This window comes from Hyaena hyaena, unplaced genomic scaffold, assembly GCF_003009895.1.
Source record: "Hyaena hyaena isolate Hyena2069 unplaced genomic scaffold, ASM300989v1 scaffold_108, whole genome shotgun sequence".
NCBI classification, from domain to species: domain Eukaryota; kingdom Metazoa; phylum Chordata; class Mammalia; order Carnivora; family Hyaenidae; genus Hyaena; species Hyaena hyaena.
In genome coordinates, this window is record NW_024080741.1 from 2,019,979 (window position 1) to 2,046,546 (window position 26,568).

A 26,568-nucleotide genomic window follows, 5' to 3' on the forward strand; every position below is an offset into this window, starting at 1 on the left:
GTTTAACGACTGAGCCACCTAGGTGCCCTAAAATCTCTAGGATTTTTTTTTTTTTTTAATGTTTTATTTATTTCTAGGAGAGAGAGAGAGAGAGACAGCGTGAGCAGGGGAGGGTCAGAGAGAGAGGGAGTCACAGACTGAAACAGGCTCCAGGCTCCGAGCTGGCAGTCAGCACAGGGCCCGACGCGGGGCTCGAACCCACGAACCGCGAGATCATGACCTAAGCGAAAGTCGGACGCTTAACCGACTAAGCCACCCAGGCGCCCCTCTAGGATTTTTTAAGAGCAATATTGAATGAAAATGTAGTAGTTGTATTATGGCAGCTTGCCTTTCAAAAGCTCTTTTTCTGACTATTGGTTAGATAATTCTGTTTATTGCTGTAAGTGAATGTATGATACTTTTGCTCAGAACGTTCATATCCCTGGACACCTGGCTGGCTCGGTTGGAAGAGCATGTAACTTTTTTTGTTTGTTTGTTTGTTTTAATGTTTTGTTTTTGAGAGAGAGAGAGTGTGAGCAGAGGAGGGGCCAAGAGGGGGTGACAGAGGATCCAAAGCAGGCTCTGTGCTGACAGCAGCGAGCCCAATGTGGGGCTCGAAATCATAAACCAAGAGATCATGACCTGACCCAAAGTTGGATGTTCATCCGACTGAGCCACCCAGCCAGCACCCTAGAGCATGTAATTCTTGGTCTTGGGGTCATGGGTTCAAGCCCCATGTTGTAGGGATTATTTAAATAAGTAAACTTCAAAAAAAAAAAAAAAAAACCCCAAAGTAAAAATCAGACCTGAAGCTCTAGAATTTAGGATTTATGCCTCCAATTTTCATGTTAACAGATAAACTGATAGTATTTATTAGCTATTTAAATTTTTACTTGAGTATTCTTAATTCTTATTCAAAGATTACATCGACATTATTGTTCTGAAATACCTAATCTGTTTACTTGTTTTAACAGAATGTTGTGCTAGGATGTGGAAGGGAAGAAGTTGGCTGGGTTGTATCTAGGTGTATTCAAAGCTTTGAATTATTTAATCTCATCGTTAGATGATTCAGAAGCAGTTCTTCTCTGAGAATTTGTGTTAAGATACCGGTTAGGGTGATTGGTGGTGTGAGACCACCATTCCTATAGCTGGATATTCTAGCAATCCAGTGGATATCCCTTTATCCATTATCATTCCTTCGTCTATGAACATTTATTTTCTCCATTGCTAAATCCACTGATAAACTGAGAATGATTAGCATCCCTGGGCTTGATTGCATGTCAGCAGTCCTCCAGGTGCTTGTCTTGGTCTGAGCTTAATGCCAACTCCAGAGTCTGAGGCTGTGTCATTACCACCTTCCTCCTGGAAGTCTGAAAATGCAGTTGAGGTTGTAGAACATTATTTCCCGATTCCGTATTGCAAGAAATTAATACTTGCTTTGCTGTCTAAGGTTGATTGGATTTGCTTCACCTAGGGAAATGATCAAAGAAAGTAATGCCTGAGAGACTTAATATTTTGTTCAGTTCATTTTCAGTGAGTTTATCTTAGGTATTTCTTCTTCCTAGGAGTGCAATAAACCTCGAGAGGCCTTTGGATTTGAACAAGCAGTACGAGAGTATACACTCCAAAGCTTTGGAGAGATGGCAGATAATTTTAAGTCTGATTATTTCAATATGCCAGTTCATGTGAGTATCTTTCTTTTAGGTCCGTTTGGGGAGGTCTTAAGATGTATCTGTATCCGAAGCTTTTTACTTTCATCATTTCATGGGACAGCATGAAAAAAATGATAAAAAGATCAGGGGCCTGGTATCTGTTTCTATTTTTTTCACTTGATAATGTGGCAGTGTATACTCTCCTGTTGAGAAATCTGCTTTGATCTTTGAATTGTTTATCAGTCTTCTGTGAGAAATCTTTTATAGAAAACCATGAAGTATGTAGCAGTTGCTCCTTTTTGTTTAGTTATTTGTAATATGAAGTTTGCTGTTTTCCAAGGGGATCTTGGGCTTTTTAAAAAAAATTTTTTTTAAAGTTTATTTATTTTTGAGACAGAGACAAAGCTTGAGCGGGAGAGAGGAGACACAGAATCCAAAGCAGGCTCCAAACCCATGGACTGTGAGATCATGATCTGAGCCTAAGTCGGACGCTTAACTGGCTGAGCCACCCAGGCGCCCCGGATCCTGGGCTTTTTAAAATCCTTATACAAAAAATTTGCCAAAGTTGTTAAAATTCAGCCTTGATTTTTGCATTTCCATTTTTCTTTCTTGATATCCTGGGTCATTTTTATATTTCTTAGTTAGAAAACAGTTTACAGAAAAAGGCAGTGTAAGTTTATTATGTTTTTCTGAACTTTTAGATTGTCTTTAGCTTTTCCCTATTCTCATTGGAAAAAGCTAGGACCCTGGTCTTTTCAGCTCTGGAAATAAGACTTATCATTTTATCATGGGTTTGTGTTCACGTGACCTGAATATTATGTTTTAGATTATGGTTATAGTGAGTTAGTAATCTCTAATCTTTGTTTTCCCTTTGTAGATGGTTCCTACAGAACTAGTGGAAAAAGAATTCTGGCGGCTGGTGAGCAGCATCGAAGAAGATGTTATTGTAGAGTATGGAGCTGATATCTCCTCAAAAGACTTTGGAAGTGGATTTCCTGTAAAGGATGGTCGGAGAAAGATGCTGCCAGAAGAAGAGGTGCAGAACAGACAGTAGTAATTCAGACTTAGCCCAAGCTGATTTAGTCTTTAGAAAACTGCCTTTCTCTAATTTTAAGTGAATACGTTCATTTAAAATATTCAATATGTAGTATTTGGACATTATAAATTATAATTTTAAACACAATATATTCAGGGGCTCCTGGGTGGCTCAGTCAGTTAATGCCCTCTGTCAGGGGCGTCTGACTTCGGTTCAGGTCATGATCTTACGGTTTGTGACAGCTCCAGCGTCCCGTTGGGCTCTTTGCTGACAGCTTGGAGCCTGGAGCCTGCTTCAGATTCTGTGTCTCCCTCTCCCTCTCCCCTGCTCACGCTCTGTACCTCTCTCTAAAAAAAATAAATAAACATTAAGAACAATAAAAAACAATGTATTCAAAGTACTCTTAAAAATTTAACTTTTCACTAAAAAATTTTTTTAAATGTTTATTTTTGAGAGAGAGAGAGAGCATGTGTATGAGCAGGGGAGGAGTAGAAAGAGGGAACTTTGCATTTTAAAACCATTTTAATTAGTTTAAAAATTTAACTGCATTAAAAAAATTTTTAATGTTTATTTTTGAGAGAGAGAGAGAGAGCGTGTGAATGAGCAGGGGAGGAGTAGACAGGGAACTTTGCATTTTAAAACCATTTTAATTAGTTTAAAATTTTTAGGGGCGCCTGGGTGGCTCAATCAGTTGAGTGTCTGACTTCGGTTCAAGTCATGATCTCACAGTTCATGGGTTTGAGCCCCACGTTGGGCTCTGTGCTGACAGCTAGCTCAGAGCCTGGAGCCTGCTTCAGATTCTGTGTTTCCTTCTCTCTCTGACCCTCCCCTGCTCATGCTGTCTCTCTCTTTCAGAAATAAATAAAACATTAAAAAAATTTTTTTAATTTTGATTCCAGTTAAAAAAATTGTCTCTTTGTGTTTGAGAATCTAAAAGGTGATTTAAGATTTAAAAAGAGTTACATTTCATTGATAGATCCAAAATTAAGTTTCCTTCAATTTTCCTGGGCAGGTAGGTTTTCAGATATGCTTTTAAACTGTAATAAATAATAAGGTTATGTCACAGAGGAGATGACCCTTATGTATAAAGCTGAATTAAGATGATCATTTACTTCTTTTTCTTATTACTTTGGTCCTTTTCACCCTCTATAATTGGCAGTCATTAAGAATTTTATTTTCTACTAAAAGAGTTACACATGGTAAAAAAAAAAAAAAAAAAGGTTATATAGTGCAGAAGGATATATAGTTAAAAGAATAACCACCCCAGTTCTCTTAAGGTTAGTGTTTGCAAGGTATATCTTTTAACACTCTTTTACTTTGACACTATTTGTATCTTAGAATCTAAAGTATGTCTTTTGTGGGAGGATATGATTGGATCTTGCTTTTTAAAAAAAAAAAAAAAACCTTATTTTTATTTATTTATTTTTTTATTTTTTAAAATATTTTTTTATTTATTTCTAGGAGAGAGAGAGACAGCGCGAGCAGGGGAGGGTCAGAGAGAGGGAGACAGACTCTGAAATAGGCTTCAGGCTCTGAGCTGGCAGTCAGCACAAAGCCCAACGCGGGGCTCGAATCCACGAACCGCGAGATCATGACCTAAGCGAAAGTTGGACGCTTAACCGACTAAGCCACCCAGGCGCCCCTATTTTTATTTATTTTTGAGAGAGTGTACATATGTGTGCCTGCCAGGAGGAGAGGGGCAGAGAGAGGGAGGGAGGAAGTTTCAAGCAGGCTCCATGCTATTAGCACAGAGCCCAACAGGGGGCTTGAACTTGGGAACTGTGAGATCATGACCTGAGCTGAAATCAGGAGTCGGCCACCTAACCAACTGAGCCACCCAGGTACCTTGGGATCTTGCTTTTTTATTTTTTATCTTACTTTGTTTAGTTATTTCTAATGTTTTATTTCTGAGAGAGAGACACACACACAGAGTGATCAGGGGAGGGTCAGAGAGAGGGAGACGCAGAATCCGAAACAGGCTCCAGGCTCAGAGCTAGCTGTCAGCACAGAGCCCGATGCGGGGCTCGAACCCACAAACTGTGAGATCATGACCTGAGCCAAAGTCGGACGCTTAACTGACTGAGCCACCTAGGCGCCCCATGGATCTTGCTTTTTAAAAAAATCTAATCTGAGGGTTGCCTTTTGATTGGAGTGTTTACTGCATTTGCATTTAATTTATTGACATGGATGATTTTTGTCTGTCCATTTTGTGATTTTATTTTATATGTCTCATGTTTTTTTTTTTCTGTTCCTGTCTCTTGTGGCCCTTTTTTGGTGTTAAATACATATTTTTCATAATATCATTTTATTATTTAAAAAAAATTTTTTTTTAATGTTTTATTTATTTCTAGGAGAGAGAGAGACAGCGTGAGCAGGGGAGGGTCAGAGAGAGAGGGAGTCACAGGCTCTGAAACAGCCTCCAGGCTCTGAGCTGGCAGTCAGCACAGAGCCTGACGCGGGGCTCGAACCCACGAACCGCGAGATCATGACCTAAGAGAAAGTCGGATGCTTAACCGACTAAGCCACCCAGGCGCCCCTCATAATACCATTTTAATTCCTTCAGATTTGGCATATATACTTTTTAGTTACTTAGTGGTTCTGAGAATTATAATATGCATTGTATTTATTTATGAAAGTTTATTTCTGAGAGAGAGAGTGCATGCATGTTTGCATGGAAAAGGCAGAAAGAGAGGGAAAGAGAGAATCCTAAGCAGGCTATGTGCTGTTGGTGCAGAGCCCTACGTGGGGCTCGATTTCATGAACCATGAGATCATGACTTGAGTCAAGAAGAAGGGTCAGGCACTTAATCAACTGAGCCACCCCGGTGCTCCTTTTTGCCCCTTTTTATCTTTTTAAATTGTCTTTATACAGCCTACTTTATGTTAATATTGATTTAATTCTGGTGACTATAGCAACTTTTTTCTTCATTTCCCACTGTATTGTTGTACGTTATGTCTCCATGGTAAATAAACACAGCAACACAGCAATATATTTATTACTTTAAATCATCTCACTTTTCTAAAAAAATTAAAAATACACATGTACTCTTTTACATGTTTACTCACAAATACATCATTTCTGATGCTCTTCATTTATTCCTATGGGATCCAAGTTACATTTTGGGAGTCGTTTTCTTTCAGCCTAGAAGACTGCTTTTATTTGTAGTATGGGTCTGCTAAGGAATGAATTCTTTCAGTCTTTGCTTATCTGGGAATGTTTTTATTCAGCCTTTTAGTCTTTCAATAGTAAATGCTTCTCAGTTTTTTGTCTTGTTCTGTTGTTTGCCTTTAGTTGATTTCTAGTGACCTAAAATGGTTGTTTTGATATTTTTGTCCAGATTTATCTTTGTTTTCTTGTGGAGGGGAATTGCCCAACCTCTTTATATTACCACTGCTGGAAATGCTTTACAGTTGAAAGTCTCCCTCCTACCCAGATCTCCAGTGTAACAGAGGAAGACACTATTTCATCTTCTAGCCATTCTTCAGATACAGTGTGTCTGTGCAAGCATTTATATATCACACATGCAGTATTCCATATTCTTTTTTAAACAGAAATGGAGTATACTGCTTACATGGTCTTACCCTTTTTTGTTTTTTGTTTTTGGGCCTTTAAGCCCTGTCCAATCTGTCCTAATTCATTATAGCATTACTTTCGCGGTTTGTTCATGGTATAATCTCATTGGATATTATGCCAACCAATATCTGAGCACTTACTATGTGCTGAATGAAGTTTTCATTTGCCTCATTTATTTATTTATCTGTTTACAAATAGTTTATTGTCAGGTTGGTTTCCATATAACACCCAGTGGTCATCCCCACACATTTGTTTTATTTATGATCAAAAGTAATAATCTTTCAGCTTTCTTATATTTTAGCCTTGTTTTTGTGTTTTTCCTTCTGCATAGGCAGAGTACAGGTTGGGATAATCAGGTTAGGATAATATAGACTAGAGAATACACATTGGTTTACCAAGGGAGAAAGAATGATTACAATAGATGGAGAACATAGATAATATACAGATGGTTTTATCAGTATCACTGAAATTAATCTGATTTGTTTATACCCAATTCAGTAATAGTATCCTATTATTGAATTGTTGGGAAGAGACTTGATTATATAGCTCTTGTCTTTTTCTGATTATTGTTTCTATTCTGAATTTTCAAGTTGTTCTTTAACAGATATTTATATCTTCTAATCTTAATCTTAGAAACAGGGTCACAGAGTTTTTAAAAATTATTTTAAGTGTCAAACTTAAACAATTAATACTAATAATATAAATATTCTTTTCCATGTTTGAGTTTTAAATGAATATTTATTTCTGCTTTTCCTCAATTCACCTTCATAAATGTGGAGAAATGCTGGGCTATAACCAACCATAGTGTGAAGAGACAGGTGATACAACCTTTTTCTAGACTGGATCATGGATTTGCTATTTGTTTTGTAAGCAGTAATGTTTTTTACAGGATACTTTTTTTGTGTTTAAAGATAGAATGAGAGGACTTCTTTATTACAAAAGGATTTTAAGGACTAATTAGACAATTTGTGTAAAACCTTCAGACTTTTTATACTATATCAGTTATTGTAAAGTTACTGTATTAAAATATAAAGTAGTAGATAACTACCAGCTTTTCACCAGACATTGTACATTTATGTTGAGCTTCTGTATGAATTAGCTCTTGGTATCTGATAGCATATTTCTCTGGTATCGTAGTTGACTAGAGAAGTACTTCTGAAGTTAATATATTGCCTTACAAATACTGTGTGCTCCACCAACAGGGCTTCTGAGGAATAAAAATAGGCATAGCACTTGAAACCTTGGGAACATTTTTTTCTTTGTGTCTTTCTTCTATATTAAATCATTGACTAAATCCTGTTCATTTTTCATTATTTTCTGTAGGACTGGCTTCTTTTCATACCCACTACTACTGTCTTTGTGTAGGTCCTGTCACGTCATGTTGGGATGATTGTCATAGTCTTAGACAGTGACCACTTGTGTTTGGAGTTCCCAAAGCCATTTCTAGGTTCAGTGATTTTCTGGGAGGACTCATGGTTATGATTTACCATAGTCAGAATCAACAAAGGGAAAAGATACCTGGTCCAAGTCCAGAGAGAACTAGGTAGAAGCTTCCAAGAGTCCTCCCTGATGGAGTTACACAGAACGCACTAATATAATTGATAACATGTAGGAAGTATTGCCTACCAGGAAAGCTCATTAGAGACCCAATGCTCAGAGTTTTTATTGGAGGCTGGTGACGTAGGCATCTTCTGCTTAACACATACTATAAAAATCCCAGACTCCCAGAAGGAAAACAAGTGTATATTAACCACATTGTATGGTCTAGTCATCATGAATCACTCTGTTTTTATTAGTGTAGGGAGCTGTTTGTCATGTAAGTTTCTATATATCAGCCAAGAGAACTTTAAGCACGCTTTTTGAAGAATAGCAGTCTTAGGCCTGTTACGCTAACCAGATATTCTGCTTACTGCTTGTCTCTGCAATCTTTTTTAATATATTGCTTTTACTTAAGATGTTAAGGTTGAGAGGTCTTCGCGGGTTCATTATACAGTTTTGTCTACTTTTGTTTATGTCTGAAATTTTCCATAAACGAAAGTTTAAAAATATTTAAGACACTATGTGTATATTATTTCATTTTTCAGATCTGTTTTATTTCTCATCTGAATATACAATAAAAGCCAAGCTTCTTAAGGTTAAAGGTCCATTCTTCTTTTCTAGTTTTATTTCCTATATTTCCGAGTATGACTGTATCATTCTTCCCCTCCACCAGTCAGGATGGTGTGTATTCTGTCTCTCATTCACTGTCAAATCTTATCTATTTTTCTAAGCTTTACTCAGCTTCTTTTTCTGTAAAGTTTTCTTAATGATGCAAACCCATGCTAATTACTACTGTCCTCTGAAAAACTAAAGAATTTACTCTCATATCTGTGTTTGCAGTTTAATATATATACCCTTGTCTTGAAACTTTTTGTATGTAGTTCTTTTGTCTTCAACTAGATTCATTATGTTTTCAGACAAGCAGCTGACCAACCAACAAACATATTGACTAGTATTTTTTGAAAACCTTTTTTAAAAAAGTCTTATTGAGGGTATAAACCATATTTCTTTACTATTCCTCAATGGAACTCCTACTTAAACCTATGTTGGACTTTCTTCTTTTGTCCTCTGTGACTCTTAACTACATGTTTATAGTTTCCATTTTGTTGTGCTGCATTATGGATGATATTCTCAAATCTGACTTCTAGTTGACATATTCTGTCTTCAGCTTTGTCGTTCACTGTTAAACCTCTTTGACGGTTTTAATATTTTAGCTTTGTATTATGGAAAGGACATATAATGATGAACTTCCCTCATTCCCTCGGTACCTGGCATCCACATTCAGCATTTATCGACCACCTAATAGAAGGCAGCTGGATTCACTTATCTCTTTGTGCATTCAGTCTGTTGTCAGTCTTTTGTGATGTCACATATGTATCCTCTGTAAGAATGAGATTAAAAATGCAAAATAACATCTTACAATTATTATGAAAATAGTTTGACTTTGCATAGTCCCTGAAATAGTCTTGGGTTCCCTAGACCCCACTTTGAGAACTGCTCCCCATAAGGATGATAAGTTCTTTAAGCTTTCCTTCATATGGCTTTAGGGTAGGCTTTTGAAACTCAGTGTCCAGTCCTTATATCCAGAGAAGTCTCTGAAAATTCAGACAGTAGCTTTCCTTTTTCATTCTGCCTTTCTTTCCTTTTTTTTTTTTTTTTTTTTTTTTGTTTCTGGAGACTGGAAATTCTTTTTTCTTTTGAATTCAATATCTATGAAACAAGTGTTTTTATTATTGTTATAATTTATCAGTATTTCTAGGTACATTTGTAGTGGGGGTGGTAATGGTGACTTTCTTCATCATCTTAGGCTTTGGTGTTGGCATAAATGCAAGGTTATGTATCTGAGTATTTTTTTGTCTTCACAGTGTCTAGCACCATGCTATAAATATAGTGGTAAACATTTTGGGAAGTTATACTACTGGGGATAAAATAGAAATATAATTAATACTGACCTATTAAAATGAGTCTCACATAATTTTATAGTAATGTATTTGAGGGAGGAGTAGTAAATAAATTGTTTACATGCTTCACAATAAATCAGAGGTGTCTGAAATAATTAAAGGGAAATCTAAATACCACCTAGACAGGAGATAGGATTAAATAGGTATAGGAGTTACATGTTGCAGAGAGCAAAGAGCACAGTTTCTATGGACTAGATTATTATAAGTGTTATATACAATTTTTACCTTATTTTAAAAGACTCCCTTGACATTTCTATTGGGCACTTGTCATTTCTGATCTTTCATTTACATCTTTTTTTTCTTTATAGGAATATGCGCTTTCTGGTTGGAATTTGAATAATATGCCTGTCCTAGAGCAGTCTGTTCTTGCACACATTAATGTAGACATCTCTGGGATGAAGGTGCCATGGCTCTATGTGGGAATGTGTTTTTCTTCTTTCTGCTGGCACATTGAAGATCACTGGAGTTATTCCATCAACTATTTACACTGGTATATATGATCTTTGTTAACATGCTTAGTAATGTTTTTAAAGGTGTAATAGTCTTAGGTGATATATTAGTAAGAGCTGAATTTAAAAGTATTTGCTACCCAACGTAGGATAACATATTGAGAAGTGTAGAGGTCTAAGGGTATATACATCTCAGACACCTTCCCTTTTAAAATCTATGCATGCAGGGGCGCCTGGGTGGCTTAGTCGGTTAAGCGTCCGACTTTCGCTCGGGTCAGGATCTCGCGGTTCGTGGGTTCGAGCCCCGTGTCGGGCTCTGTGCTGACTGCCAGCTCAGAGCCTGGAGCCTGTTTCAGAGTCTGTGACTCCCTCTCTCTCTGACCCTCCCCTGCTCACACTGTCTCTCTCACTCTCCTAGAAATAAATAAAACATTTAAAAAAATTAAAAAAAAAAAAATCTATGCATGCAGCAGAGCCTAGAGTTTTATTTTTTTATTTTTTATTTTATAACTATTTACTTTTGAGAGAGAGAGTGCGTGCATGAGCAGGGGAGGGGCAGAGAAAGGGAGAGAGAGAATCCCAAGCAGGCTCCCCACTGTTAGCGCAGAGCCTGATGTGGGGCTTGAATTCACCAACTGTGAGATCATGACGTGAGCCTAAGTAGGATGTTTAACCAGATGAACTACCCAGGTGCCCCCAGGGCCTAGAGTTTTAGACCAAAAGATACTTATTTGGTGTACATGAAAATAACTTGATATATCTTTTGATATGCAAGGTAGAGTATTTAAAGTATATGTAATTAAGATTTGACTAAACCTTCAGTATTGGAAATTATCAAATGACTTTTTTCTTTTTAATAACATTTCCCTAAAAATGCCTGTTACATGTGTATTAATTAATTCGTTGGCTGAATTTTTTTGTATCTCCCCCATAGCTTTTATTTACTTGCCCAGTTCCTTTCCATTATTATGATATCAACTAAACGATGTTTTTCTCTCCATTTGGAATATACTATTCAAATCACACTTTGCAGTAGAAAACTATATAGTGATTCTTTATCCTCTGCTTTATCATAGTACTGTGTAATATGATAACTGCTAGTTAAATGTGGCTATTTGAATTAGTTAAGATTAAGTACAATTAAAAATGTACTTCCTCAGTTAGAGGAAACATATTTCAGGTGCTTCATGGTCATCAATGACTAGGGTTCTATGTATTGGTTAGCACAGATATAGAACATTCTTATTATTGTAGTACTGTTAGAGACAGCACTGTGGATTGTATTAGGATTAGGAAGTTCAGCTACTTTATAAATATACTATGACCCATTAAATCCCTTTCCTAGGAGTACAATTAAACTAAAGTCCACTAAAGTCTGGTGCATTAGTGATGCCAGTTTGATTCTTAGATCTGTAGATGGAATTCTTCAAGGTTTCAACAGTTTCTAGTCTTGCCTTATTTTGTTGGATAGTAAATCAACTTAATGAAGTTATGTAAAAGTATTCTAGAGAGTCAAAGTCTAGACTTTGACTTTGGTCATTATGGGAGTAATTTTAATGTCCAGTGGACTTGTAATCAAGGTAACATGTTAGTATCCTTTGTAATGATGCTTGTTTTTCATATAGGGTCTTTCCTATTTGAAATACTATTCATTGATCCACCTTAAAGAGTTCGTGTGCTTTGAGTTGCTTTTCTAATAGTAGTGATAAGTATGTATCTACCTATTTGTATACTCTGGCTTTACCTCCTATTATGAAAAATAGCACAGATTTATGAGTTGTTTTGCCAGGATGCAGGGCATATAATCTATGTCATGGAGCAAAACAAAATTAATTATAAATTAGTGGATTCACATGAGAGACCCTGGCCTCCCTGGTACCATGGTCACCTGGCTGAACAGTTACTTCTTTTGCTAGGGGGGAGCCAAAGACATGGTATGGTGTGCCCTCTCATGCTGCAGAACAACTGGAAGAGGTGATGAGGGAGCTGGCCCCTGAGCTATTTGAATCCCAGCCTGATCTCCTGCATCAGTTAGTCACCATCATGAATCCCAATGTACTGATGGAGCATGGTGTGCCTGTGAGTCTTTTTTGGTCTCCTTTTAGTAGTCTTACTTTAAAGTTATGTTTGCTTTTTATGAGACGGAATCACAACATATCCTTTGTTTTGTAACTGGAAGCAAAAGATCACGTTATCTTCTAGCCAAATTAGAGTTTATATTCTGAAGGGAAGGACATTTCTTTGGTTAAGAAAGAGGTATTTTAAAGTAATAATCATACTTTGTAACTACCTATTAAAATACTCTTCTGTTTTCAGTAAGCCATTATGTCCTGGTCTTAACAAAAATCTTGTATTCTTTATTATCCTTATTTAGTCAAAGTATAAGTGTTTTAAGTGATAGTTGTAATAACTAATGCTTATCCTTTGGAGATCATTTTTCATATAAAGATTTCACAGCCTTTTATTATATGCAATAATGAAATATACTATGGATACTTTTTTATTTTTCAACTTAATTTTGACAGTGATTTTTATTTTTTTTTTTTATTTTTATTTTTTTTAAATATTTTTATTTATTTCTAGGAGAGAGAGAGAGACAGCGTGAGCAGGGGAGGGTCAGAGAGAGAGGGAGTCACAGACTCTGAAGCAGGCTCCAGGCTCTGAGCTGGCAGTCAGCACAGAGCCCGACGCGGGGCCCGAACCCACGAACCGCGAGATCATGACCTAAGTGAAAGTCGGACGCTTAACCGACTAAGCCACCCAGGCGCCCCTTGACAGTGATTTTTAAATTTAAGCCACTACTATCTGATAGTATAGATTTAATAAGTTTGCTGTATACATTCAAATATTCATCATACCCTTAATGAGAAAGTAGTTTGAGTAGTTTTAGTTTGTCTTTAAAGAGTGAATTTATACTAGAATCTGGGACTTTTTTTTTTTATTTTTGAGAGAGAGAGAGACGGGTACAAGCTGGGGAGGGGCAGAGAAAAGAGGGAGACATAGAATCTGAAGCAGCTCCAGGCTCTGAGCTCTCAGTACACAGCCCGATGTGGAGCTCAAACTGTGAGCTGTGAGATCATGACTTGAGCCAAGGTCAGGCACTCAGCTGACTGAGCCACCCGTCAGACGTTCAACTGACTGAGCCACCCAGGCACCCCAAATCTGGGACTTTTCTAAAGACATAGTATTATCATAAAACTAAGTGAGATTCAGGAAAACTGATTTTGGGGGTATTTCCATATACATATGAACTAATCAGTTAATTTCCAAAAAATTATCTAAGAATAGGAGGAAGTTCCATCCTTTACCATTATTGACAACACAAGGATAAAAGGAATAAAAGAAAAATTCTCTTAATTGAAAAACTGTTATCAAATTTCAGAAACTAGTAGTTCAGTGAGAGTAACATTTTTTTCTTTGAAAATTTCTTTGATACTTTCTCGTTACGAATTATTATAGTTTGTTTCAGGGACTATGTTAAGAAGGTAGGGTTCTGGCTGCTGCTTTAAAAAAATTTTAATGTTTATTTGTGAGAGAGAAAGAGAAAGAGACACAGAGCATGGGCAGGGGAGGGGCAGAGAGAGAGAGAAGGAGACAGAATCTGAAGCAGGCTCGAGGCTCTGAGCTGTCAGCACAGAGCCCGATGTGGGGCTTGACCCCCTGAACTGTGAGATCATGACCTCAGCTGAAGTCGGATGCTTAACCGACTCAGTCACTCAGGTGCCCCTCGGGCTGCTTTTTAAACCGTGATATTGTCTTCTGATGTGTGTAAATGAATGCTTTACTGTTTTTGAATTTTAGAAAGTGCTTCTGAAAGTGACTGATAAAATCTGTTCCCCTTTTTTCTTTTTCTTTTGTTTTGTTTTGTATCCCTGTTCCCACTTTGCATTTAGGTGTACAGGACCAATCAGTGTGCTGGCGAGTTTGTTGTGACGTTTCCTCGTGCCTATCATTCTGGATTTAACCAGGGCTACAACTTTGCTGAAGCTGTGAACTTCTGTACTGCTGACTGGGTCTGTTGTATAGCAAGTAGCTGTTGTACGTCTACTAACACCCCTGGAAAGTGCATCTTAGTTGCCATATTTGCTTGTCTGGGGAGGGGAGGATTCATGAATATTTCAGTAGAGACTCGAGTGACTGTTGTAATTTAGAAAGTTCAGTTACAGTTTCTGTTACAGTTATTATTTGGAAGATTTTATAGTTCTTTACTTATTATCCGTTCATTATTTTCCCCATTCTGTTTGAATTTTAAATGAACAATTGATATTTTTTGAATCTTTCTTTTCTGAGAGAATATGGTTCTTCTAGTCTTTGCTTTCTCTGAGCAACTTAGGATTTTATAATGACAACCAGAATTTTTTTTTAACCAGATTTTTAAAAAAATGTTTATTTTAGAGGCAGACAGTGCATGTGCACTCGAGAGCCAGGGAGGGGCAGAGAGAGAGAGAGAGAGAGAGACAGAGGATCCTAAGCGGGCTCCATGTTGATAGCAGAGAGCCCAATGTGGGGATTGAACTCATGAAATGCAAGATCATGACCTGAGCTGGAGTCGGAGGCTTAACCGTCTGAGCCACCCAGGTGCCCCTACAACCTGATATTTTTAAGAATTAATTTTACCAGGGCGCCTGGATGGCTCAGTCGGTTAACCGTCCAACTTTGGCTCAGCTCGTGGTGTTGCAGTCCGTGAGTTCGAGCCCTGCATCAGGCTCTGTGCTGACAGCTCAGAGCCTAGAGCCTTCTTCAGATTCTGTATCTCCCTCTCTCTGCCCCTCCCCCGTTTGCACTCTGTTTCTCTTTCTCAGAAGTAAATAAACATTAAAAAAATTAAAAATAAAAGAATTTTACCCATATTTGCAAGTGTTTAGCTCAGATTTTTAAAATATCCCTTTATTATTTTCCTTTTTTTTTTTTTTTTTTTTTTAAATTTTATATTTTTATTTATTTCTAGGAGAGAGAGAGAGAGAGAGAGAGAGAGAGACAGCATGAGCAGGGGAGGGGCACAGAGGGAGGGAGACACAGACTGAAATAGGCTCCAGGCTCTGAGCCGGCAGTCAGCACAGAGCCCGACGCGGGGCTCGAACCCACGAACCGCGAGATCATGACCTGAGCGAAAGTCGGACGCTTAACCGACTAAGCCACCCAGGCGCCCCTAAACAAGCTTTTTTTGTAAAAATTTTTTTAAAAGACTTCGTGTTCAGTAAAGGAAGACTAAGCACATTTCTGTTCAACAAGCCAGAGCCTGGAGGTACAGAACTACGTGGAGGTAGAGTCTCCAAATGAATTTCTTTTTTATTGTGGTGAGAGGGACCTAAGGTAAAATTTACCATCTCAACTATCTTTTACCGTACAGTTCAGTGGCATTAAGTACATTCATGTCGTTGTTCAGCCATGCCCACCACCCAGCCCCAGGACTTCCGTATCTTCCTAAGGTGACACTCTGTCCCGGGGACACAAGCCCCGACTTCCCCTCCCCCAGGGCCTGGAAACCGTCGTTCTACCTTCTGGCTCTGTCTTTGAAGACTCTACCAGTAGAGCAGAGGCTTACTCGAATAAGTGGGGTCCCACCATACTTCCCCTTTCGTGACCGGCTTATGTCACTTCGCCCCGTGTCCTCAGGGTTCATCCACGTGGTGACCTGCGTCCTTAAGACTCCATCTGAATTCTTATTTCTTCACATTACAGCTACAACACTAAACATCCGTCCTGGCTTTGCAAGCAGATGCGCTGATCAGGGCAACCCAAAGTCACGGGCTGCCCAAGGGGGAGGGCCCGGTGCAATGTGTCCCCGCCGCCGGCTCCCAGGCCCGAGTCTCTGGAGGCCGCCTTTGCAATGACGGCCGGTTGGACAAGGAGCTCAGAGTTCTCTCTATTGACCGAGGCTGAGAAGTAGCAGAGCATTTAGTTTTCTTTGCCAAAGAGAATCTAAATTGTGCTGAATCAGAGCAACTTTGAACGTTGTTTGCTTTTAGATATTTGACTTTATCCGCAGGCTCTGAGATAATCAGCCTGTGTTCTGGAGTGTGTTTCTGAGAAATAGATACAAATGAGTTTCCATAAACAACGCATCTTAGGACTTTCCGATCTAGGACACACCAATTAATATAAATCCTGGCTTGTACTGCGTTATATAAATCTTTATAAAAAGTGTGCACTAATTGGTGCAAGGAAATCTTTAGTCTATAGGAAAATGGCGATCTGTAAAATATTTAATAATGCCTTATTCTCATATTTTAATATTCTACCAGTTTTTCATATAATATTTTCTAAGTACAGAAATTTTTATCACCTCTTCCTGTCATAAATCTATCAAACTGAAGTCAAAGCAATAACTGCTAGTGCATCTAGAAGCATCTAGAAAACAATCCAACCAGAAAATACTGCTTTCTTACACTGTATTACCATAAAGAAAGTAGTTGGATNCCAGTGTACAGGATACAAGTCAGGGGAGATGGAAAGAGAGAGAGAAAAGGAGAGAAGGGTGAAATCGGGGGAGCTTGTGTGTTTGTGTATATAGGCATACCTTATTTTATCACACTTCACTTTATTGTACTCCACACATACTGCATACTCGCTCTATCTCTCTCTCTCTAAATAAACTTAAAAGCAGAGCTCAAACGAAAGGAAGAGTCCTAAACTCTAACTTGCTCATACTGCTTCCTAAGCCTAATAATTTTTAAAATTACTAGATCAGATAAGATTACTCATCATGTCATTCATTAACCAAGGAAACAAAAATGATTAATCATAAAATTTAATAAAGGTGCCTACAGAAAACAGGAAAATAAAAATCAAAACCACACTGAGATACCACCTCATGCCAGTCAGAGTGACTAAAATGAACAAATCAGGAGACTACAGATGCTGGTGAGGATATGGAGAAACGAGAACCCTCCTACACTGTTGGTAGCAATGCAAACTGCTTATGATTTACTTGCTTTTTGGCTAGATGTAGTATAGGAAATAGAATTCAGAAACAAATTGGAAACGGTTTTTGCCTTTAATATTCTCAACTGTTACTGATGTTTGGCCTTGAGCAGCTCTTTTAATTTTACTGGGCCTAAGTGTTTTTACCTAAGATGCTAAGATTTGCTTAATAACTTTAAATAAGCGAGATGATATATGTAAAAGTCCTTTAAACTCTTTAGAAGAAGGATGTGATAGAAATGAAAAAGATTTTTTTAAATTGTCAAGTTAGCTAACATACAGTGTAGTCCTGGCTTCAGGAATAAATTTCCGTGATTCATCACTTACATACAACACTCAGTGCTCATCCCAACAAATGCCCTCCTCAGTGCCCATCACTGATTTTCCCCACCCCCATCAACCCTTAGTTTGTTTTCTGTATTTAAGTCTCTTATGGTTTGCTGCTTTCTTCTTTGTATCTTATTTTTCCTTCCCTTCCCCTATGGTCATCTGTTAAGTTTCTCAAATTCCACATATGAATGAAATCATATGATCTGTCTTTCTCTGACTTATTTTGCTGAGCATAATACCCTCCAGTTCCATCCATGTTGTTGCAAATGTCAAGATTTCATTCTTTATTGTTGCGAAGTAGTATTCCATTGTGTATGTATACCACATCTTCTTTATCCATTTATCATCTGATGGATATTTGGGCTCTTTCCATACTTTGGCTATTGTTGATAGTGCTGCTATGAACATTGGGGTACATGTGCTTCTTTGAATCAGCACTCCTGTATCCTTTGAAAAAATTCCTAGTAGTGCCCTTGCTGGGTTGTAACTCTATTTTTAAATTTTTTAAGGACCTTCACACTGTTTTCCAGAGTGGCTGCACCAGTTTTGCATTGCTACCAACAGTGTAGGAGGGTTCTCGTTTCTCCATATCCTCACCAGCATCTGTAGTCTCCTGATTTGTTCATTTTAGCCACTCTGACTGGCATGAGGTGGTATCTCAGTGTGGTTTTGATTTGTATTTCCCTGATGATGAGTGACGCTGGGCATCGTTTCATGTGTCTGTTTGCCATCTGGATGTCCTCTTTGGAAAAGTGTGTATTCATGTCTTCTGCCAATAGAAATGAAATGTTTTAGCAGCTTTAGATTTGGAATAAAATGGTATTAAGTTTTATAAGCCACAATGGATAATCAGTTCTATTTTATGTGGTTTCTTTACAGATTGTAATAATTAGGATCTGCATATCTTCTTGCCATTGTTAATAAGTTGTATCAGAAATGTTCAAAAAGTAAATATTTATGAATTAAGAAATGAAAGAGATATATTGTTAATAGACAAGATAACTGCTAGTCATAAGTTCAGTATAATTATTTTCTTGGGAAAGATGGTTTCTTTTTTTTTTTTAATAATTTTTTTTTTTATATTTTTATTTCTAGGAGAGAGAGAGAGAGACAGCGTGAGCAGGGGAGGGTCAGAGAGAGAGGGAGTCTCAGACTGAAACAGGCTCCAGGCTCCGAGCTGGCAGTCAGCACAGAGCCCGACGGGGGGCTCGAACCCACGAACCATGAGATCATGACCTGAGCAAAAGTCGGACGCTTAACCGACTAAGCCACCCAGGCGCCCCAAAGATGGTTTCTTTAAAAGAGTATGGAAATATTGCTTGATTCAGAGATAGTCTCAAATTCTCAACCTGTGACTCCTTTTTTTTAAAAACATTTTTAACATTTATTTATTACTGAGAAACAGAGACAGAGTACGAACAGGAGAGGGGCAGAGAGAAGGGGAGAGACAGAATCCGAAGCAGGCTCCAGGCTCTAGGCTCTGAGCTGTAAGCACAGAGCCTGACGCAGGGCTTGAACCTACAAACTGTGAGATCATGACCTGAGCTGAAGTCGGACACCTAACCGACTGATCCACCCTGGCGCCCCTTGAACTGTGATTCCTGTGATTGTCTTCTACCTTTCTTAAAATGGAGGCGATTTCTAAAAGGTTCTTAAAGGTCCATTTTTAAATGTTTTCTCCTTTATATCTTAGTTTTCAAATATAAACTAAAACTGTATTTAAATCACCCAAGTTTTTCCAGTGTACAGGATACAAGTCAGGGGAGATGGAAAGAGAGAGAGAAAAGGAGAGAAGGGTGAAATCGGGGGAGCTTGTGTGTTTGTGTATATAGGCATACCTTATTTTATCACACTTCACTTTATTGTACTCCACACATACTGCATTTTTTTTTTTTTTTTTTTACAAATTGAGGGCTTGTGGCAACCCTGTGTCAAGCAAGTCTCTTGGTGTCATTTTTCCAAATATGACAGTAGTATATTTAGTGTGCAATAGCATTATGTCTAAATGCTATTGTCTAAATGCTAAAAAAAGAAACCCAACTTTTAAAAAAATTTTTTTTAAATGTTTTTAGGGGCGCCTGGGTGGCTCAGTTGGTTAAGCGTCCCGATTTCAGCTCAGGTCATGATCTCACGGTTCATGGGTTCGAGCCCCACATCGGGAGCCTGCTTCAGATTCTGTGTTTCCTTCTCTCTCTGACCCTCCCCTGCTCATGCTGTCTCTATCTCTCTCTCAAAAATAAATAAAATATAAAAAAAATGTTTTTAATTTATTTCTGAGAGAGAGAGACAGCATGAGCAGGGGGAAGGTCAGAGAGAGAGGGAGATATAGAATCTGAAGCAGGCTGCAGGCTCTGAGCTAGCTGTCAGCACAGAGCCCGATGCGGGGCTCAAACCCACAAACCGTGAGATCATGACCTGAGCTGAAGCTGGACGCTTAACTGACCGAGCCACCCAGGCGCCCCAAACCTAACTTTTATATGCACTGGAAAACCAAAAACTGCACCTGACTCACTTTATTATGGTATTTATGTATTTATCTCGGTGGTCAGGGACCCACAGTGCCTCCAAGGAATGCCTGTATAGTGTAACTGGTATCTCAGTTTGGCTTAGAGCTTGATGGTTAAAGGAATTTTCAGTATGTATCTTAAAGAAGGTATCTGATGATTTATGAAAACTGATCATTTCACTTAGGGGGAATAACAATCTCACGACTTTGCTTTGAATTCTCTTTAGGTCAGACTGCTTTTATTTCTTTATTTTTAAGTTATTTATTTGTTAAAAAGATTTTTTTAAATGTTTATTTTTGAGAGAGAGAGAGAGCGAGAGCGTGAGCGGGGAGGAGCAGAGAGAGATGAATAATCCGAAGAAGGCTTCAGGCTCTGAGCTGTCAGCACAAAGCTCAATGCAGGGCTTGAACTCATGAGCCCATGAAATCATGACCTGAGCTGAAGTCAGACACTTAATGAGTCACCCAGGCACCCCTAAGTTGTTTATTTTGAGAAAGAGAGAGAGGGAGAGAGAGAATCCCAAGCAGGCTCCATGCTGTCAACACAGCCTGACCTGGGGCTTGATCCCACAAACTGTGAGATCATGACTTAGCTGAAATCAGGAGTCGGACACTTTTAGCCACTCAGGCACCCTAGACTGACTGTTTTTAAAATAATTTTTAGATGATAAAATGTAAATCATCTTTTCTTTGATTCTTACAAAAAATTAAGTCAGTCAGTGTGAATTGCTAAAGTAGTGCTTTTTTCCTCCCCCCCCCTTTTTTTTTTTTACAAATAGTTTATTGTCAAATTAGTTTCCACATAACACTCAGTGCTCATCCCCACAAGTGTCCTCCTCCATGCCCATCCCCCCTCCCCCCCACATCCATCAGTCCTCAGTTTTTGTCAGCATTCAAAAGTCTCTCATGGTTTGACTCTCTCCCTTTCCCCCACCATTTCAACCCTTCTTCTCCCCCTTGATCCTCCGTCAGGTTCCTCCTAATCCTCCTATACGTGCAAACATATGATATTTGTCCTTCTCTGCCTTCTTTTTTCTAAAACTTCTAATACCACCGCTGTTTTTGTTCTTTGGAAACTTCTGTGCTGAATATGTCCACTTAACCTTTTATAATCTGAATGTTTTTTCTTTTTTCTTTAAAGGCAATTTATGTTAGACCAATCTAAAAGAGTTTGCTACTTCATTTAAATATCAGGAAACTTGTACTTCTGGTACATAATGAGTAAAAAGTCAATAGCTTAGGGTAGAGGCTTAGCATCTCATAGTATGGAAATTTTCTATGGGAAGGCCTTTGAAATTCCTGCTGGTCCAGAAAGATTTAATATTTATAGTTACCTCTTATTTTCAAATGGAGTTGGGTATTCTGCCTTCTTTATAATAAAAGAGAGGATCTATAGGCTAAATAGTGGTTTTGTTCTGGAATATGTCATAAGCAAGTAAGTTAATTTGAGAATCTTGTCTTATTAATAGTTGCCCATTGGACGTCAGTGTGTCAATCATTACCGACGGCTAAGGCGCCATTGTGTCTTTTCACATGAAGAACTCATTTTCAAGATGGCAGCAGATCCAGAATGCTTAGACGTGGGCCTGGCTGCCATGGTGTGCAAAGAATTGACTCTCATGACCGAAGAAGAGACAAGATTAAGGGAGTCTGTTGTACAAATGGTGAGTTTGCTTGGCACATTTCCTGTATTTGATACTGCTCATGGAATATACTAAAAATGGAACATGTAGAAAGAATCCATTTTCATTTTTGATTCCTTAAGAAATTAAACACAAAAATCACAAGTTTGGAGAAGGTATGTTTTTACTTGCCACTTTGGGTTCTTCAAACTGAAAAGTTTTAGGAATCTTTAAAAAAATGTTTTTTTAATGTTTATTTTTGAGAGACAGAGCATGAGTGGGGGAGGGGCAGAGAGAGAGAAGAGGGAGACACAGAACCCCAGGCAGACTCCAGGCTCTGAGCCGTCAGCACAGAGCCTGATGCGAGGCTTGAATTTACGAACCACAAGATCATGACCTGAGCTGAAGTTGGACGCTCAATCGACTGAGCCACCCAGGCGCCCCATGGAATGTTTATGTCATTTCTAGATTTAAAAAAATAGTATCCTATCAGGTAGAATTTCTTTAAAAAAGAGTTTTCTACATGTAGTATTATTTCTTAAATAATAAAGTTCACATCCTTTTTTTTTTCCTCTGGGCTTTGAAATTGAATAAAAGTTGTGTTTCTGGTGATTCCAACTGTCAGAGTGAATTGATTTGTTTTATTTTTTCCCCTCTTTCTAAGCATCTTAATGAGTAGGAAGTACTGAATAACCAAATGCTGGGATTTTTTTTTTCCTGGTTTGGAAGCCAGTTGAATTTTTTTTTCTTTAATGTGTATTTTTGAGAGAGAGAGAGAGAGAGAGAGCCAGAGCATAAGTGGGGAAGGAGCAGAGAGGGAGACACAGAAAATGAAGCAGGCTCCAGGCTCTGAGCGAGCGTGACACAGGGCTTGAACTCATGAACTGTGAGATAATGACCTGAGCCGAAGTAGGACACTTAACTTGACTGAGCCACCCAGGTGCCTCGCCAGTTGAATTTTTGATGGAGTTTCCTTATAATGGTGGTGGCTGGGCAGAGGGTGGCCAGACCACCCCCCCAGCAAGCGTTAGGATTTTGAATGCTTAGAATAAATTGAACCTTTTGTTTTTTGATGTTTGTTTATTTTTGAGAGAGTGGGAGCAGGGAAGGGGCAGAGACCGAGGGAGAGAGAAAATCCTAATCCTAATCCTAACCCTAATCTGGGCTGTCAACACAGAGCCCAAAACGAGATTTGAACTCCTGAACCATGATATTGTGACCTGAGCCAAAATCAAGAGTCAGATACTTAACTGAGTGAGCCACCCAGTCATCCCATACCTTTTTTTGAAAATTTAATTTGATTTTTTAGTTCCTTTATTTATTTTGAGAGAGAGCAAGTGGGGAAGGGGCAGAGAGAAAGGAAGTGAGAGAGAAACTCAAGCAGCCTCTGCACTGTCAGCACAGAGCCCAGTGTGGGGCTTGAACTTAGGAACCATGAGCTCATTACCTAAGCTAAAGTCAGATGCTTAGTAGACTGAGCAACCCAGGTGCCTCTATTTTTTAAAAATTCAGCTAACATTTTAATTTGAAATTAAAAACAAAATTACCATTGGGGCACCTGGGTGACTCAGTTGGTGAGGCCTCCGACCATTAATTTTGGCTCAGGTCATGACATAGCGGTTCATGGGATGAAGGCCCGCACCTGGCTTTGCGCTGACAGGATTCTCTGTCTTTCTCTGTCCTTCCCCTGCTCACATGTGCTCACATGCATGCTCTCTGTCAAAATAAATAAACATTTAAAAAATTATTTTTAAAATTAACCACTTACATTAGCATCTTCCAAAAACAAAATACTTAGAGGTTTCTTTCTTTCTTTTTTTTTTTTTTTTTAAGTATTTGTTATTTCTGAGAGAGAGACTGAGTGTGAGCCAGGGAGGGGTAGAGAGAGAGGGAGACACAGAATTTGTGGGCTCCAGGCTCTGAGCTGTCAGCATTAGAGCATGACATGGGGCTTGAACTCATGAGCCACAAGATCATGACTTGAGCTGAAGTTAGACACTTAACTGACTGAGCCACCTATGAGCCCCAGTTTATTTCTTTTTTTTAAGTTTTTTTTATTTTGAGAGAGAGTCAGTGTAAGTAGGGGAGGGGCAGAAAGAGAGGGAGAAACAGAGAATCCCCAGAGAGCTCCCAGTGGAGAGCCCGAAGCTGGGCTTGAATTCATGAAACTCAGAGATCATGACCTGAGCTGAAACCAAGAGCCAGACACTTAACCAGCTGAGCCACATAGGCACCCCAAACTACTTAGGTTTCTAACAAAACATGTACAGGGAGGAAAACTACAAAACTCTGATGAACAAAATCAAAGAAAGATTTAGTAAATGCAGAGGTATTCCATGTTTATGGATAGGAAGACTCAGTTTTGTCAAGATGTCAGTTCTTCCCCACTTAATCTATAAATACAGTACAATCCCAATCAAAATCCCAACAAGTTATTTTATGGATAATGCCAAATTGATTCTAAAATTTTTCTGGAGAGATAAAAGACTCATAATAGCCAAATCAATATTGCAGAAGAACAAACTCAGAAGACTAACACTACCTGATTTCAAGACTGACTATAAATTGTACACCTGAAACTAAAGTACACTGTGTGTCAGCTATACTTATAAAACATAAATAAAAATGTTAAACACTTACTGTAAAGCTAGAGTAGTAATAAAGATTGTGTGGTATTTACAAAAGAATAGAAAAATCAACCAATGGAACACAACAGAGAACCCAGAAACAGATTCACATAAATACGGTCAACTCACCTTTCCCAAAGAATAATGGAATTCCTTTCCCCTTGCCTGGTGTCTAGCTTTTGAAGTTTCACAGATACTGATTTTTACAGATTGAAAGTCTATGGCAGCCTTGCATTGAGCAAGTTTATTGGCCCTATTTTTCTAACAGCATTTGCTCATTTCATGTCTCTCTGTGACATGGTAATTTTCATAATATTTCAGACTTTTTTCATTTGATTTTATTCCATTTTTTAAATTATGGTAAAATTAATATACAGTATTACATTAGTTTTAGATGTACAATATAGTGATTCAGAAATTCTGTGCATTAGTCAGGGCTCATCATAAATGTACTCTTAATCCCCTACACTTGTTTCACTGATCCCCCACTCACCTCTCCTCTATAACCAACAGTTTATTCTTTAAATTTAATAGAGACTGAGGCATCTAGCTGGCTCAGTGGATGACTTTTGAACTCAGGATCATGAGTTTCAGCCCCATATTGGGTGTAGAGCTTACTTAAAAAAAGAAAATGTAATTCCCTTACTAGAGTCTGGATTTTTTTTTCTTTATTTTCTTTGTTTTTTCAGTTCCACATATGAATGAAATCAGATGGTATTTATCTTTTTCTGACTGATTTATTTCACTAGCATTATATTCTCTAGATCCATCCATGTTGTTGCAAATGGTAGTTTTTCTTTATTTTTAATGGCTGAATAATATTCCATTGTGTGTGTATACCACATCTTTATCCATAATTTGGCTATTATAAATAATGCTGTAATAAATGTAATGGTGCATATATATCTTTTCAAATTAGTGTTTTTTCGTATTCTTTGGGTAAATACCCAGTAGTGCAATTGCTGGATCACATGGTAATTCTATCTTTAATTTTTTGAGGAATTTCCATACTGTTTTCCACAGTGGCTGCACAGTGGCTACACTGTTCTTACCAATAGTGCTTGAGGGTTCCTTTTTCTCCACATCCATGCCAATGCTTCTATTTTAGCCATTCTGACAGACATGAGACGATATAGCTCATTGTGGTTTTGATTTACATTTCTATGATGAAGTGATGCTAAGCATCTTGTCATGTGTCTGTTAGCAGTCATGTATGTCTTTGGAGAAATGTCTGTTAATGTCTTCTGCCCATTTTTTTTGGTTATTTTTATGTATTTATTTATTTTTTGTGTTTTAGAGAGAGGGACAGAGGGAGAGAATCTTAAACAGGCTTCCATGCTCAGGGTGGAGCTTGATGCAGGGCTTGATCCCACAACCATGGGATCATGACCTGAGTTGAGATCAAGAGTCAGATGCTGAGCCGTCCAGACGCCCCTTCTGTCCATATTTTAATTGGTCAAAAATTTTTTTTATTATTCTTATATTTCTTTTAGTCATTTTGATGAGTGATCTTTGATGTTACTGTTGTAAGTGTTCTGGGGTACTACGACCTGTGCCCCTATAATGGTAAATTTAATCGATAAATGTTGTATATGTTCAGCCTCCTCTGCAACTGGCTGTGTCTCCGTTTCTCTTTATTCTTTGAGATACAACGATATTGAAATTAAGCCAAGTAATAGCCATGTTATAGTGGCCTTTTAAGTGCTCAAATGGAAAGAAGAATACACATCTCTCACTTTGGATCAGAAGCTAGAAATTATTAAGCTTAGTGAGGAAGGCATGTGGAAATCCTGCATAGGTCAGAAGCGAGGCTTCTTGTGCCAGTTTGCCAGGAAGTGAATACAAAGGAAAAGTTCTTGAAGCAAATTAAGAGTTCTGTTCTACTGAACACATGAACAGTAAGAAAGCAAAATAGCTTTTTGCTGTTATGGTGAATGTTTTAGTCATCTGGATAGAAGATGGAATCAGCCACATTTCCTTATGCCAAGGCCTAATCCAGAGCAGCGCCCTAACTCGTAAGTTTTATGTATGCTAAGAGCCATGAGGAAGCTGCAGAAGTTTGAAGCTAGCAGATGTTGGTTTGTGATGTTTGAGGAAAGAAATCTCCATACCACAAAAATAGAAGGTGAAGCAGCAAGTGCTGATGTAGAGCTACAGCAAGTTATCCAGAATATCTAGCCAAGGTCATCAGTGAAGGTGGCTACACTAAGTATAGATTTTCTTTTTTCTTATTCCTTTCATAGTTTGTCACCACATTGGTTACCATATAACACCCAGTGCTCGTCCCAACAAGTGCCCTCCTCCATGCCCATCACCCCTCTTCACCTCTCCCCCACTCGTAAGTATAGATTTTCAGTGTAGACAAAACTG

At 38.3% G+C, this 26,568-nt stretch overlaps 1 protein-coding gene across 2 annotated transcripts in view; it reads left to right on the forward strand.

Annotated features, from left to right (window-relative positions):
• KDM5A (lysine demethylase 5A) overlaps positions 1 to 26,568 on the forward strand; it is a 95,087-nt gene that overhangs the window by 24,794 nt on the left and 43,725 nt on the right. For both annotated transcript variants that reach the window (XR_005529101.1, XM_039236294.1), the window contains exons 9-14: positions 1,545 to 1,664; positions 2,509 to 2,667; positions 10,049 to 10,230; positions 12,106 to 12,268; positions 14,083 to 14,202; positions 21,419 to 21,613. Coding sequence is in view for 1 of the 2 variants with exons in the window: in XM_039236294.1 (XP_039092225.1) it covers positions 1,545 to 1,664; positions 2,509 to 2,667; positions 10,049 to 10,230; positions 12,106 to 12,268; positions 14,083 to 14,202; positions 21,419 to 21,613 (939 nt within the window). In the remaining variant the exon portion in view is untranslated. The remainder of the gene's footprint in view (positions 1 to 1,544; positions 1,665 to 2,508; positions 2,668 to 10,048; positions 10,231 to 12,105; positions 12,269 to 14,082; positions 14,203 to 21,418; positions 21,614 to 26,568) is intronic.